The sequence below is a fragment of the Lynx rufus genome, unplaced genomic scaffold (genome assembly GCF_022079265.1).
Source record: "Lynx rufus isolate CCGP_SWC_20201006 ecotype Redwood Valley unplaced genomic scaffold, mLynRuf1.p SCAF_1, whole genome shotgun sequence".
Taxonomy (NCBI): Eukaryota; Metazoa; Chordata; class Mammalia; order Carnivora; family Felidae; genus Lynx; species Lynx rufus.
In genome coordinates this window covers 80,470,270-80,485,022 of record NW_025814823.1, presented here as the reverse complement: position 1 = coordinate 80,485,022, position 14,753 = coordinate 80,470,270, and the positions used below count along the sequence as shown (strand labels likewise).

At 59.1% G+C, this 14,753-nt stretch overlaps 1 protein-coding gene across 1 annotated transcript in view; it reads right to left on the bottom strand.

Moving 5' to 3' along the window:
* Nucleotides 1-3,259: 3,259 nt before the first annotated feature.
* The window catches only part of COL4A2 (collagen type IV alpha 2 chain), a 129,253-nt gene continuing 117,759 nt past the window's right edge, over nt 3,260-14,753 (bottom strand). The window contains exons 39-46 of the mRNA XM_047075403.1: nt 11,158-11,274; nt 9,939-10,100; nt 9,695-9,793; nt 9,204-9,350; nt 8,931-9,047; nt 7,635-7,826; nt 6,205-6,491; nt 3,260-4,353 (exon numbers count right to left, since the gene is read on the bottom strand). Of these exons, the coding sequence (XP_046931359.1) occupies nt 4,096-4,353; nt 6,205-6,491; nt 7,635-7,826; nt 8,931-9,047; nt 9,204-9,350; nt 9,695-9,793; nt 9,939-10,100; nt 11,158-11,274 (1,379 nt within the window). The 3' untranslated portion in view covers nt 3,260-4,095. The remainder of the gene's footprint in view (nt 4,354-6,204; nt 6,492-7,634; nt 7,827-8,930; nt 9,048-9,203; nt 9,351-9,694; nt 9,794-9,938; nt 10,101-11,157; nt 11,275-14,753) is intronic.

Here is a 14,753-nt window from a genome sequence, read left to right as displayed (position 1 = left end):
GCTCTGAGCACCCCCAGCTCGTGTCCCCGAATGGCCACACTTCCTGGGGGATTGCCTGGGATGGCACGTTCTCCGTCAGCCACGCGTAATTTCAGCCTTGGTTGTTGCCCTAAGAATACACTTCACGCTGGGCTCTGTCCCAAGTAGGTTTGGGACACTGGCCCAGTTCTGGGGTCCGAACCTGCTCACAGGTTTTCAGTCTGACCATGTGGGCCCAGTTCCCACCCGGGGAGCCAGGTAGGCCCTGGGGAGGCTTCAGGCGGCTCGGGTGGGTGTGGGGGAGCCAGCTGGTGGAAAGAAAGGGGGTTTCTCGGCTGGGTGTGGGTTTGAGCTGGCAAGCTCGAACGTTCCTTCTTCTCTTTTGCACAAATACGGCTGCTGGGGGGCAGGGAGGCCACGGACAGCCCTGTGACCTCCCACTGTGCCTGGTATCCGAGCCACCGCATCAGGCTTTCACCCAGGGCTCCCTGTGTCCTCCCACGGGTGAAAACCTTTTTCTCGACATTTCCTGGGTGGATATTTCCTGGTGCCCGAGGGCCCGAGCGAGGCAGCTGCATCAGGGATGGTTGGGGAATGTCGTCGGGGTCGTGAGCCCTGCTCCCCGCTTTCCCCAGGCAGCCGGGCCGGGTTCTTAAAGGTGCGACTGTCATTTTCAAACCTGGTGGAATCAGAGCCACCTGCTGTGTCTGGAAGCCACACCTTCGCCTCTGGCACCCAGCTTCCCTGCAGACTGGCCCTCGGCTTCAGGCTCCTGGTTCCGGGAGCTGCCGTGTCCTCTCCCCCGAGGTGGGTTCCGTGGTCTACCTGCTGCCCCAGACGAGGTGCGCCTGTTGTATGCCCCCACCTGCTTGTTTCCCTGGGAAAAGCCGTGGAGGCCTCACAGCAGTCCTGGGGCTGATGCGTCCGGGGCGACGTGAGCGGGGCGGCCTGGCCCGGGGAGGGCGCCCCCTCCCCCCCGCCCAGGACAGTGTGCGTCTCCAGGGGCACTTCCCCCTCCTCCCACAGCCTTGCCCTCTGGTGGCCTCGCTCACATGTTCATGCCTCACATGTTTGTGTGTGTGTGGGTGTGGGTGGGTGGGTTCCTGTCCCCTGGGCAGGGAGGGGGGGCAGGAAGACCCCCAAACAGTGTCCTCAAATCCGGACACGAGAATCCCCTTTCCAGGAACTCTGCAGGGATCACTTATTTTTTCTTTTCTTCTTTTTTATGTTTATTTACTTTGAGAGAGGAGGGGAGGGGCAGAGAGAGAGAGAGAAAGGGAGACACAGAATCGGAAGCAGGCTCCAGGCTCTGAGCTGTCAGCACAGAGCCCGACGCGGGGCTTGAACTCAGGAACTGGGAGATCATGGCCTGAGCTGAAGTTGGACGCTCAGCCGACTGAGCCCCCCCAGGCGCCCCAACACTCGCTTTTTCTAAGCATAGTAGGGATAGGTCAGCTCCAGGAAGAGCATGGGAACCCCCCAGTCCCACCACAGGGAAGCCAGACCCTGACCCCTGTGACCAAACGGCCTCTGTGGAAGCAGCTACAATTTCAGGGCCCATTTACATCATCACATGACCTCCGTCCAGCCGCCCTGTGCTCTTGAACCTGAGCTGTGGGATGGAGACCAGCCTCCCGTGAGTCCGTTTGGCAAGGCCCCGCCAAGGGTCAGCCTTCAGGCAGGGCGGGCATCAGGGGCCCCCGGGGAGTGTGTCCCACCAGGGAGGATGCTGGTGCCCAGCGCCCCGTCCTTCATGGCATCACACCTAAGCCGAGTCGAGCAGGGATCTTGGGGACTGTGACGCACTTCACAGCCGCCCCCTGATCGTGGCGACCGGAGTCTGGAATGAACAGCTGCCTCCCACAGGGGGCGCCGTGTGGGCCGCTTTCAGGCCCTGGCCCCACAGCCTCACATCCCATGGGGGTGCTGTGACTGTTGCCATGGAAACCATCTGTGAGCAGGTGTAGGACACAGCACCCGCGTCAGCTCCACTGCTTGTCTGCCGCGTCTACCTGGGACGCCGCTCAGCCCCGCACATACGGGAGAGCCAGGGACCTGGGGGGGGTGGGCAGCCCACGACCCCCCGGGGCGAGAGCTGGCGGAGGGAAATGTCCCCTTTCCATGCCTCAGCTGCACAGCCTGAGGCTCCTCCCGTGGCCTTCCTGGGGGGGGGGTCCCTGCAGGACAGAGCATCCTCTGCTCGAGTCACTCTGCCAGGCCCCCTCCATCCTCTGATCGGGACTCGTGTCCCCCAAAACCCTCCTGGGCAGAGTCCTTGTCCCCGTCAGCTGCTGGGGGACAGTGCAGGGTGGTTGCTCAACTATTTCGAATGACAGTATCATGCAGAATACTCGTTTAGTTACGTGGAAACTGTTCTTAGAAACGTTTAATATGAGGTGCTTGACTGGCTCAGTTGGAGGAGCGTTCAATTCTTGATCTTGGGTCAGTAGTTTGAGCCCCACATCAGGGGTGGAGGTTACTTAAAAATAAATGAAATCTTTTTCAAAAATTTAGCATGAGATTGCATTTTCTATAATTTTTTTTTAAGTTTATTTTTGAGAGGGACAGAGACGGTGTGAGTGGGGGAGGAACAGAGAGAGAGAGAGAGAGAGGGAGAATCCCAAGCAGGCTCCAGACTGTTATGAAGAGCCTGACGTGGGGCTTGAACTCACAAAACCATGAGCTGACCTGACCTGACCTGAAAACCATGACCTGAGCTGAAACCAAGAGTCAGACCCTTAGCTGACTGAGCCACCCAGGTGCCCCAATATGAGACTGCATTTTAATTTTTTTTTTTTTTTAATTTTTGAAGGAGAGACACACAGAATGGGAGTGGGAGAGGGGCAGTGAGAGGAGACAGAAGCCGAAGCAGCTCCAGGCTCTGGGCTGTCAGCACAGAGTTTGACGCGGGGCTCGAACTATGAGATCGTGACCTGAGCCGAGGTTGGACACTTGGCTGACTGAGCCAGCTGGTGCCCCAAGACTGCATTTTAAAGGCTGGAAATAAATTCTGGCCTGGGCTCCCAGAGGCCTGCCAGGTTCCACAGATGTATCTTGGGGGTTTCTTGGAAATACGGAGATCTGACCTGGGACGTTCTGTCAGAACTAACCAGATGACTTGGGAAGTGTGTTTGTGAGGCGCCCGTTCTCTTGAGCCCCGTGAGTGGTGGCTGGGGTGTTTCCTGTGGGCCCTAACACACTGCAAACACAAACACCTCCCTGACAAGCCACACCACAGACCCGGGGAGGGGCGTGGCGGGTGTGTGGGGTTCGTGCAGCAAACTGTGCTTGACAGACGTGGGAGAATGAAGGCCGTCAACACCTTGGGGTATAAAAAGCTCAAAACCAACTTTTATTGTGTGTTTGTTACAGAGGTTAGATATGTCATAGGAGTATGAGTCACCAAGAATGGAGGGGAAGTCCCCGGGGCCACCTGGGGCAGTAGACACATCACTTCTGACTACAGTGTGCCACATGGCGTGGCTGACAACAGGTGGCTAAGAGGTCTCCCGATGGTCTGTGAAGACACGGCGGGGGGGGGGGGGGACAGAAGAGAGCTCATGTGGGACCATCAAAGTCTTAAAAGGCACACCTGGCCTTCCTGAGGGGTTAAGAGGCACATCCTGGGTCTTTGGGAGGAAACAGAGCTGCCAGCACGGAGGCCCGGATACCCGCTGGTGGGAGCCGCACGAGGGGTTCAGGAGCCCTTGGCGACACACTTCGCTTATCAACACCACCCCATTAGGCGGGTTCAACAATGCGCGTCGTCTGCGGGGTCTGGAAGCGCAGTGACTCTAAGGGCACATGTGGAGACATCAGCTACACCTAGTGCAGAGCACTGTGGCACGGCCTGATGGGGGTGCTCGGGCGGGTGACCGTTCTGTTGGGAGGCAGGTGTCGCCAGTGCCGAAGCCCCTGCGGGTGCCCACGGGCTGTTTGGTGTGAGCGCTGGCGCTCAATTCCTTTGGCAGCCTTTCCGTCAGAGTTTGAAAGAGAGGATGAGATCGGTTTTGGGGGCGGCGTGTGAGGTAATAAGTTAAGAGTGAGCACCAAGGTGGCCCCCCCGGCCGAGTGTAGCCCCCCGAGAAGCGCGTGCGGGGCGCGGCCCCCCGCACGTCACAGGTTCTTCATGCACACCTGGCAGCGGCTGATGTGCGTGCGGATGAGCCCCGCCTTGAGGGTGTCGGCGGACGGCGAGCCCTGGAAACTGCGCTCGGGGATGGTGGTGAGCCAGAAGCTGTACTTGTTGGCGTAGTAGTGGCAGGTGCCACGGCCCCCGTTGCACTCGATGAAGGGCGTCGCACGGAAGTCCTCCAGGCAGCTGCCCGGAGACACCAGCGACTGGCCACCGCCTTCGTCGCCGGCCGCCGTGTGCTGCACAGAGGGAGACGGGGCAGGGCTGTGAGCGCGCCCGCAGGGGGACGGCCTGGGCTCTTTGATGCACCGTCCTACCCACCCCCCCCAGCTGAACACCCCCCGGAGTTTGTCTGCGCTTTCAATACAGACCGCCTGCAATAAACCAGGGTGGCCCACGCACCAGGCACGGTGCAGGGACAGGGACGTGAGCCCACGCGCACCGTCTGAGCTTAAGGGAAGCCCAGAGCAGAAGCAGGTTATAACCGGCACACGCGGCTGACTTGTCTTGGGGAAAAACACCGTCTCCTCCCGAATCATCTACTCAAAGGATGAAGTGCGTTCACCTGGCAGGACAGATGCCAACATGTGAACTGCTTTTTTTTTTTTTTTTTTCTCAAAGGAAAACTAAAGTCAACATGCAGGGCACACGTGAGGCTGGTAAGGTAAAAATAAGGCAGAAAGAAAGTGGCCTCGACAGCTCTTCCTCGCTTGCTCTTCTGGAGAGAGACTGGGAGTGGTTCTGGAAATCTCCACTTGCTGGTGTCTCGATAACCAACAGGTACTACTTGTGTAATGACTGTTTTTTCAATCAGAGAGTTGTTAATTAGGCAGCTGGTCACCTGAGAGGACCGTGTGGCTGCTGGCCGGGAGGCGGGAAGGGTCAGAGGGGACCTCGTCTTCACTTTTGTCACCTGCTACTTTCTCGTGGTGTCACAAGTGCGGCAGCTCTTGTTAAGACGCACGGGACCACCGGGGCCCGAAGCTCATAGAGAAATGGGCCGCCAGGCTTGGTGGGACACACACTGTCCCTGTGGCTTGTGGGACAGGGATGTGTCTCAGCCACAGTGTGAGGGAAAAAAAGGAGGCTGTTCTGGGGCGTCCTGGGCGGGTAACTCGGGTCAGCCTCTTTAAACAAAGCCACAAGCACAAGAAGCTTTGAAAAAGGCTTGCGCTCACAGAATGCAGGAGCCCCCCAGCCCAGAGCCCCACAGTCCGTTTGGTGTGGGAGGGAGCCTCAGGCCCCACTTGGCGTGAAGGAGCGGAGGCTGGCCTGGGAGGGCCCCGCCCTGGAAGGACACCTCGAGGGAGCCGTCGGGCCAGGGTCAGGAGGAAGCACCCTGCAGGAAGCCTCAGAGCTGGGAATAGCCTGGCCGGCAAGGGCTCTAACTTTAGTCCGCACGCGCACACACACACACACACACGCACGCACACACACACACACACACACCTGCACACATGCACACAGACGCACCCCGATGCACGTGTAACCACACGGGGTTGTTCTGTCCTCAAAAGTCACCTTACGTGGCCGTGATCAGCTTCTTGAAAAGTAGGGAGGTGCCTGTCTTTGCACAGAACTTAGTATTCTGTGCTTCGAATTATTGCAGCAATGATACCTCTAAAAATATTAAGATATGAATACTTCTTCCTATCGCTTACATGTTATGTTATTTATATGATTTATGACTTATGGCAGTTATAACGAATATAAACACAAGGCCTACTGTCGTCACTGGCCTTTCCTTTCTCCCTACAGTGGTGGAGTAAGCAGGAAAACCGTAAGGGTTGCTATCATGGTGGCCCAGTTTATCCTAATTGCAGCCCGTACAGTGGCCTGATGGCAAATTCACAGGCCCCCTGTGGGTGGGGCAGCCCATGCCTGACATGGCTCAGTTCGCAAAGTGCTTAGGCCAAAGTGCAGGCTGTATTCCAGCTCTCATCCCCTGGGCCAGATGCCCTTGTGCAGTGTGCAACCTGAACAACTGTCCCGTGTGATTATTCTTCCAGAGGCAGGGTGTGTTGGGGAGAGGAACTAGATTTCTACCCAGTTCCATGCTCAGACAGAGAAAGCGGGCAAGTACCACATACCATGAGGAAAGAATATCCAATCCACAGACTCCGCCATCCAGCTGGGCAGTGGGGGATGGAGACATCTTGACTGTGTACCGCTATGGCGACAGCTGGGGCCTCACACACGGAACAGCGGCTGATGTAGGGCTTGATTTCGTCCTCGGCCACCGGCATCATGGGCAGCGGGGCCGTGGTGGAGAGCCAGTAGGACTTGTCGTTGCGGCTGGCGTAGTAGCACACGTCACCCGGGTTGCAGTACAGAAAGGGCATGGTGCTGAACCGAGCCAGGCAGGAGCCCGCCAGCCCTGTGGAAAGAGGTCGCAGCTGAGTGTGGCTGGGAAGACGCCCCTCCAGGCCGGGCCAGGTCCCAGAGGCCCCACGTCACGGACCTGCCCACCAGCCACCCAGCAGGGCTCAGATCTGCACAGGGGACCGAGCTAGCAGTTTCCAATTCCTTTTTTTGGAGTCTGCCCTGCCATTTCAGCCTTGCCCTTCTAGAAGTTTTCACACACATCCCTGGATGGAGTGGGGTCTTCATGAACTAGCACCTGGCTGAGGCCTATGTTGTTCGGGGGTCTTCAAGACCAGCCCCGAGAAACCCCTGATGGGACCCAAGATAAGGGCCTGGCTTCCTGCACCCTGAGGGACCCTCCCCGAAGGAACTCCGGCCATACGAACCCCAAACACTCCTCTGCTCCTGGGTACAAAGGTTGCCTTTATCTCAGGGAAGAGAGGATGAATTAGAGCTGCACAGTCTTCCCTGCTCACATGGGCTGCCTACTGGGCTTGGGGACAACGTGTGGGCACCTGCCACCAAGCCTGCCCAGCGCGGGCCCCACTGCCTAGGCCCTGCTCCCGGCTCTGCGTTTTAGGCCCTGGCCCTGTGCGTTTGTCCCGCTTTGTGTTCTGTTAAACTTATTTTGGAAGTGGAACCTGTAGACGGGAATGTGCACACAGCATCGGGGTCGGATTGAGGGACTCCCCACCCCTGTCCCTACCACAGGCCCCTCGGACCGAGGCACCCCTGCCCCTCCCCCAATTTTCACATGTGCTCGCTGCACTTCCTGTGTGCTTTTAAGTCCTTTCAATTCCTTTTGGCAACCAGGCTTACTTGAATGCGCATCTGTTCTCCTGGGGGCCCTGTGTGACCCCCCCGCCCCTCACGGCCCCAGCCTGACCGTTTACAGAGCCTGCGGCGAAAAGCCAAGCTGGGGGTGAAGCTTCTAGTGGCCTCCAGGGCAGGCGGGGCCACCCCTGAGCCTGTGCAGGCCACAGCCTCTGTGGTCCTGACCTGAGCTTTGGAGGTCTCAAAGGCCATTTTCATCTCTTCTGGAAGCCCAGGGATGTGGATGGGCCCAGTGCCCTCGATCGGCAGGAGCCCGTCCGGCTGAGAGCTGCCGACGCTGACCAGGAGCCGAACTGGCCGGGGCTGGCCGGGCGGTACCTACCCAGGTCCTGGTTGTGCGCCTTCTCCTGGCCTTCGAAGTACAGCAGGCTGTACCCACTCCAGAGCTTGTTCATGCCCACGGGGCACATGGGCTCCTGGTCCGTCTGACTGTGCTTCACAAGGAGGTAGCCGATGCTGACGCTGCGGCCGGGCATGCCGGGCAGGCCGGGGGTCCCCGGGCGGCCTGGCTCCCCTAGAACCCGGGAGAGAGTGGCTGCCTTTCAGCTGCTGTGCGGACCTTGGCCTCTGCGGCTGCTGCCCGCTTTCTGCCCAAAGCCTGGCCCTCACTGGCTGTGCCCCTTGGAGGACCTGCCAGGGCCCTGAACGAGGGGCAGGTGCAGAGCCAGTCGAAGGGCCCAGAGGACTGCGCCTCACCCCCACCCAACAAACAGGCCTCCTCTGTCCCAAGAGCCCCGTGGCTGGGCACGTCTGGGTTAGAACTCTGCCTCCCACAATGCCCACCCAGGGCTCGAGTCCACCCCTGGAGCATAGCGGAACATCTACTGTGCCTCCAACAAGACGACCCTTCAAACACTGGGAATCAGCTGTCCGTGCTGATCCTGCCTTGCTCCCCGCCCCTCCCCCCAAGGGACACTTCCACTTGTCCTCACGTTCCTCACGGGACGTCCCCTCCACCTCTGCTGCTTGGTATCCCAGCCTGGATGACTCCCCTCTGCCCACGTGTGTCCCTGGACATACATCCCCCACGGAGCCCGCAACCTCCTGGCCGTGGGTGGGTCCGTGCGCAGGACAGCGGACTGCACGCTCCTGTGATGGGGACACCGGTCGTGCACCCCAGTTGAATGTGACTCACTCCTACCACTGTTTCCGAGTGAGCTCAGGAGGGACTGAAACAAATCTACTTCTTTGTGCACAAATTGCTGGTATTTCTGGCCTATCCCGCCCTGCGTACGTACAGATCATTTTAAGAAATCAGTGACACCAGACTTTACGATGGCTGCCACTAACACAATTGCTTTCCTTCAGCTCACTGGCCCAGACCTTTGAGATCATTACAAAGCCCGTTTCTCGAAGCGCGTTGGTTGCCTCCTTCTCCGAGCCACCTGCGGACGTGTCAGTGGAAGGAAGGGGGCCGGCCTGTCTGGGACTCTGGACCGGGTGCCCTCACCGGCACAGGTGTTGTTACCGAGCACCACAGCCTGGGTGAGGGGCAGCGTCTTTCTGCTCGTCTGGGTGCTGGCTCATCCCTCCCCACGCACCACAGGACACTGGTCAGACCCTCAGTGGACCTGAAAGAAACCCCCTGCCCTCTGCCCCCTTTCTGTCCGTCACTCACCTTCCTGGCCGATGGGCCCCTGCTGTCCCATGGGCCCCTGGTCTCCTCGGAATCCGGGAACAGCGGAAACGCCACCTCTTCCCTGGGGCCCTGCCTTCCCTGGAGCCCCGCGGAAACCTGCACAGCCACGAAACGGGTGTGAGCACCATGGAAGGCGTGACTGTGCTCAGTGTCACTGATGCTCAACACAGGCTTCCCGGGGAGGAAACCCAAGCGAGAAGAACGCGAGCAGGAAAACGCGTTTCCCTGGCGGCTCTCCGGCAGGGCTCCTACCTGGCTCTCCTGGGGGGCCCTGGGGCCCCATCTCTCCCTGTGCCCCCGGGGGGCCTCTCCTTCCGTGTGGACCCACTGGCCCTGGCTGGACAGTGATCTTCTGGGGGATTCCCACAATCCCAGGGGATCCCACAGAACCGGGGGCACCTAGAAAGGGCAAAGAAAGGCCAGTTGACACAGGGGCGCTCCCGGCTTCCTTGCAATGATCTGTATTCCATTGTTTTCATCCGTTGAAACCAATCTTGGAGCTTTCTGGAACCATCTTGCCATCTAGAGAATAACCCGTCTGCGAGGTCGCTAAGGGCCTTCCCTTCACCAGCAGCTGTCAGTCACCCAGTCACGGCGGGAGGCACAGAGGGTCCCAGCGTGGCACTTCAGAGGGAGGCCTCGGAGGGGTCCCCCAGCCCGGAGGGCCAGGGATCGCCCTGAAGCCCAGTCCTGGGGCCGCCCACCTGAGATGCTGGCTGTGTGCGTGTGCGAAGGCCACTCACCTGGGAGTCCCCTGTCTCCTTTGGGCCCCTTGGGGCCTGGGTCGCCCACACTCCCGGTGGCTCCTGTGTTTCCCATGAGTCCTGGCTCCCCTCTGGGTCCTTCAAGACAAGCAGGACACAGAGGACTCACATGTCTGTGTGGGGGCTCCAGCCCTGCCCCCCGCCCCCCCCTGCCCTGACTGGTGCCACCAGCCTCCCCGGCAAGAGGAGACAAGAGGAGCCCTCCCTCCATGGGCACCGTTACCTTTTTCTCCTGGGAGCCCGAACACGCCAGGCCGGCCCTGGGGCCCGGGGTCCCCGCCCCACCCTTTGGTCCCAGGGTTTCCTGGGGCTCCTGGGTTGCCCTCGTCTCCTTTCCTTCCAGGGAGAGCAGCAGGTCCAGGTGGCCCCGGAGGCCCTCGATAACCTGTCGACATGCGTCACCAGAAAGACGTTACACAGGAGGAGGGCGCGGGCACGGACAACCGGCACCGGCATGTGTTGCAGGACGTGCCCGGGGGGCCAGGTGTCGAGTCCCCTGTCTGGGGGCGTCTTTGGCATGTCTAACACTGGACGAGTTTTCTTTATTGTGGTAGAATATACATAACATAAACCTTACCATTTTAACCATTTATTTTTTTTAATTAAAAAAAATTTTTTTTAAAAAAAAATTTTTTTTTCAACGTTTATTTTATTTTTGGGACAGAGAGAGACAGAGCATGAACGGGGGAGGGGCAGAGAGAGAGGGAGACACAGAATCGGAAACAGGCTCCAGGCTCCGAGCCATCAGCCCAGAGCCTGACGCGGGGCTCGAACTCACGGACCGTGAGATCGTGACCTGGCTGAAGTCGGACGCTTAACCGACTGCGCCACCCAGGCGCCCCAATTAAAAAAATTTTTAATGCTTATTTTTGAGAGAGAGAGAGAGAGAGGCAGAGAGAGAGAGAGAGACAGAATCCGAAGCAGGCTCCAGGCTCTGAGCTGTCAGCACAGAGCCCGACGCGGGGCTTGAACCCATGAACTGTGAGATCAGGACCTGAGCTGAAGTCGGACGCTTAGCCAACTGAGCCACCCAGGCGCCCCCATTTCAACCATTTCTAAGTGTGCGGTTCAGAGGCACTGAGTACACCTGTACTTCAGGGCACTGAAGGACCTGTGTGGCCATCGCCACACCAGAAGGTCCACCTCAGACCTTCTCATCTTCCGGAAGCGGGGCTCTGCCCCCATTCACCTGCGACTCTCCGTCGCCTCCCCCAGCCCCGGCTCCCCCCATTCTCCCTTCCGTCCCTGGATCTGAATGCTCTGGGGACTCGTTACCAGTGGCATCACACAGTGCTCTTCCCTCCGTGCGCGTGTGGCCCATTTCCCTTTGCACAATGTCCCTCAAGGTGGCAGTGAGAGTCTGTCCCATCCCTACAGTAATCCGGTCACCGCCGGGTCCTGCCCCACAGATTGCAACACACAGAAACAGGAGTCCTGCTTACCTTCTGGGCCAAATATGCCCGGCGCCCCTTTGTCACCAGGTGACCCAGAGATGTTGGAAGGTGGGGTGATTCCTGGAAATCCCTGAAGTCCCGGACTCCCGACTGGGCCTCGTTCCCCTTCGGAGAGAAACAGAAGAAGTCAGTTTTGCCATCACCGTCCAACTTTTCAATCTATCGTTTCCCCTCATGTCTAGGAGCAGAGCCGCCAAGGAGGGGCAGTGAGGGGAGGGGGGGACTGTGCCACACTGCAGGCGTGGGGAAGCCACCGGCCCCTCCTGCTGCCTGGAGGGTCCCACGGATCTTGCTCAGCCGACGTGGCTGTGGTACTTGAGGACGGCCCCTGGGCCCTGGAAGGCTGGCTCTGTTGCTGGCTAGCACTTGGTTTGGGATGGAAGGTTCCGGGTGTGGCTAGCACTCGTGTTGGTCCAGAAGGACCACACGGACGCTCCCAGTCGGCCCTGTCACCCTCCCTTCGGTAGCCTGGGTCCCAGCTTTGCACAGCCGTCCTCGCCGCTCGCGGGTTCTGCGCTCGCCGATTTGCGTACTCGGCGGGGTTTATTGGCTATGCGCCCTCAGTGCGGGCGTCCCTCCCGGACAAGCAGAAGAGGCAGACCCTTGTGTGCCTGCCGACGTCTTCGTTTCAGCTCCAAGAGTCAACAAGGATTCTTCCTGTGTCTGTTTAGTGCTGTGGTTTTTACGTTTCTGGGCTTCTTATTGGTGATTTCACTGTTAAATTGTCCCCCCTCCTCCCCGATCGTGCTGAAGTGCCATCTGGCATTCCTCAGCTCAGGACAGCCGTGGCGTGCTCACAGCGGACACGTGTGTCACAGGGGCTTCCTTCGGGTAAGAGACCGAGCCGGTGGACGTGAGGTCCACGTCAACGTATTAACAACACACATCAAATAAGGTGTCTTTCAACAGAAACACATGAGAGCAAAAGGTCACGTGTAGGTCGGTCGGTGAACGTGTGACCAGGGGCTGTCAGGAGCCCGACTCTGCATTTCCACGAGAGTCCCTGGTTCAGAATCTCTCACTTGGTATTTGCTTCGCAGAACAGAACTGCGGCACGGGACAGGACCGGCCTCAGGTACTGACGGAGGACAGACGGTGGAGGACAGTCCCCATGCGAGCAGATCTGTGGGAGCCCCCAGGTCCTGCGTGTCGGCCCACACGACGGTCACAGGTGTCCGTCCGTGCTCGGCGGGCGTGGGCGCTGCCAGCGGGGAGGCGGTCGGTTTCTCTCCTAATTGCCAGACTGGTGTTTGTTTTCTCCCACAGTCTGGAGGTGCAGAGAGGCGTCCGGGTGTCCCGGGACCGTCACGTCTCCTCCAGGGCGGATGGTGAGCTGGGCAGCACGGGGCAAATCCGCGTGACCGAGGGGCCAGCGGCCGCCTCCTGTGCCCCCCACGCAGCCTCCTGGCTGGTCCTCAGCCGCACCGCGGCTCCGATACCCGTCACGGCGCGTGCCTCTGCGCAGCGGACGGAGAAACGCGCCAGGGGGAACACTGAGAAAGGTGTCGTCTTTGTCTCGATTACAGGCAATGGGCAAGCGGGTTTACGAGGCCTGTGGGGACCGGCCAGCTGCCGCCTGTAGTTTGACAGAAAACGACACCAACTGAGCTGTGTCTAACTATTGGCACAAAGTGACCGAAACAGGCGGCGAGTGTCAGTGGATAGTGGCAGAAACTCTCGAGTCAGAAGATCCAGAGCGGCCGGGTTCCCACAACAAACCGCAGTGACTGGGCCTCTGTTGACACTCTGAGTGACCCAGGCTCAGTTTGCTGGAATCAGGGTCAACACAAGCCCGTTCCCTCCTTGGGGCCCATGGATCTTCCTAAGTGTTGAAAGAAATGCCCGACTGATGGAGGTTTGATGAAAACCCGTCCCGCACAGGCAAACCATGAATTGAGCCCCACATCAGCGGCAGGAGGGGCCTCGGCTGCAAATCTGCACTTCTGGCCTGAGGTGAGGCCCACGGGAGGGACAACGATGGCTCACGGTCACCCGCCATCCTCGGAGGACAGTGTGTCCTCACCGGCCTGCCTGGGGATGTCTCCGTGGAAGGTCTCCCTCCCTCACGACGGCCAGAGGCTGTGGCCCAGTGGGCAGAGCCCGGAGTCTGCTCGGAAACCACCAGCTCGTTGGGCTGCCGTGATTCTGATGCGGGACGAGGCCCTCATAGGGGACAGCTGCTTTACAGAGAGCTGCGAGGCCTCAGGGACGTGTGGGAGCCCGCACGTTCTGGGTCCCTCTGATGGAGTGCGGGGGGCTACACTGTAGGTTCAAGAATTCTGGGAAACAGATGGCGCACAGTTAACGCGTGATGGGATCGTGGGGCGGGGTGGCGGAGTCTTTCAACTTTGTGGTGGTCACAAAGAGTTTCACAACATTCTGCTCCAACGAATGTCCGTGAACACTGACTCTGCGGCAGGCATCTCCCCAAGGTATAAACAGGGGAGTAAGAGAGGTGATTTCTGTCCTGCCGGGAACCGTAACCTATCCCTTGTTGCCCGTTTCTGAGCCTGAACAGTGTGCCATGTGCATCAGTCGGTGTGCCTCAGGACACAGGGCGCAGCTGAAGTCTTGTGAGCACTGTCTGTGCCTCTCGCTTCCCTCTGTCCCCTGGGCCCGGCCTCACCTCCATATCCCGGGCTGCGTTCCCCCGCCCCTTTCAGAGGGCAGCTCCTCTTACGAGCACGACTCTCTGAAAAAATGCTAATTGGAGGCCTTGTAGAGAAGCCAGCGAGCATTGCTTTCTGGGCCTCTATGTGTAAGAGCCTCACCTGTATTATCTCACCGCATCCCCTCGATACCCAGAAGGTGGGCTTCTACCTTCGTTTTATAAGCAAAGCCATGTGAAGGTCGCACCAAGTGAGAGGCAGAATGAGAACACATGCAGGCATCTGACTTCAAAGTCACAGGCACTGCCAGCTCCCCGGGGGGCTCTAAGGAGGCTTGTGCTGGTGGACCGACCCTTACCCCCGAGCGGGGAATGTGCCGGTCAACAGACCCCGACTGAGGCTGCGTGAGCACCGTGCAGCCTCTCAGGGCTCATACTAAGGCCCCGGCTGGCTGAGCCTCTCCTCATTCTCTTGCCTTCAGATCAATGCTGTGGAGCTCAGATATCAGGGAATTCTGGAGTTTCCAGCTATTTGAAAGAGGGGCAGTGACAGACCTTGGAGAATCGGGCGATGTGGTCGGTGAGCCTCTGGACACCTGCTGCCCTCCGTGGGGGATCGAGTCGCTGCCTTCCTTGGGTACCGACTACTCTATGGGGTTGCTGGCTCTAGCTTACTAGAGTATCCTGACCGAAGCATGGCCTGGGCCACCGTGTGACAGGCCTGCGCCCATGTGCTGGGTGTGCTGGCGGCCACGGATCGTCAGTAAGCAAATGCTCAATGACACTAATACTTTCAACACGCTCTGCCCCTAGATACTGATCAGACTTCCGTCTGGAAACGTTTCCCACCTCAGGTCAGGCTTAAGCACGTGTGCCGGGGGCTTGGGTGGGAGTGGGACCCTTTCTCAGCAGGTGAGACACCTTTCCCTGGTTGGCTCCTACCACAGGCCAGACCTGCCTGCGGGGTTCAGCTCGG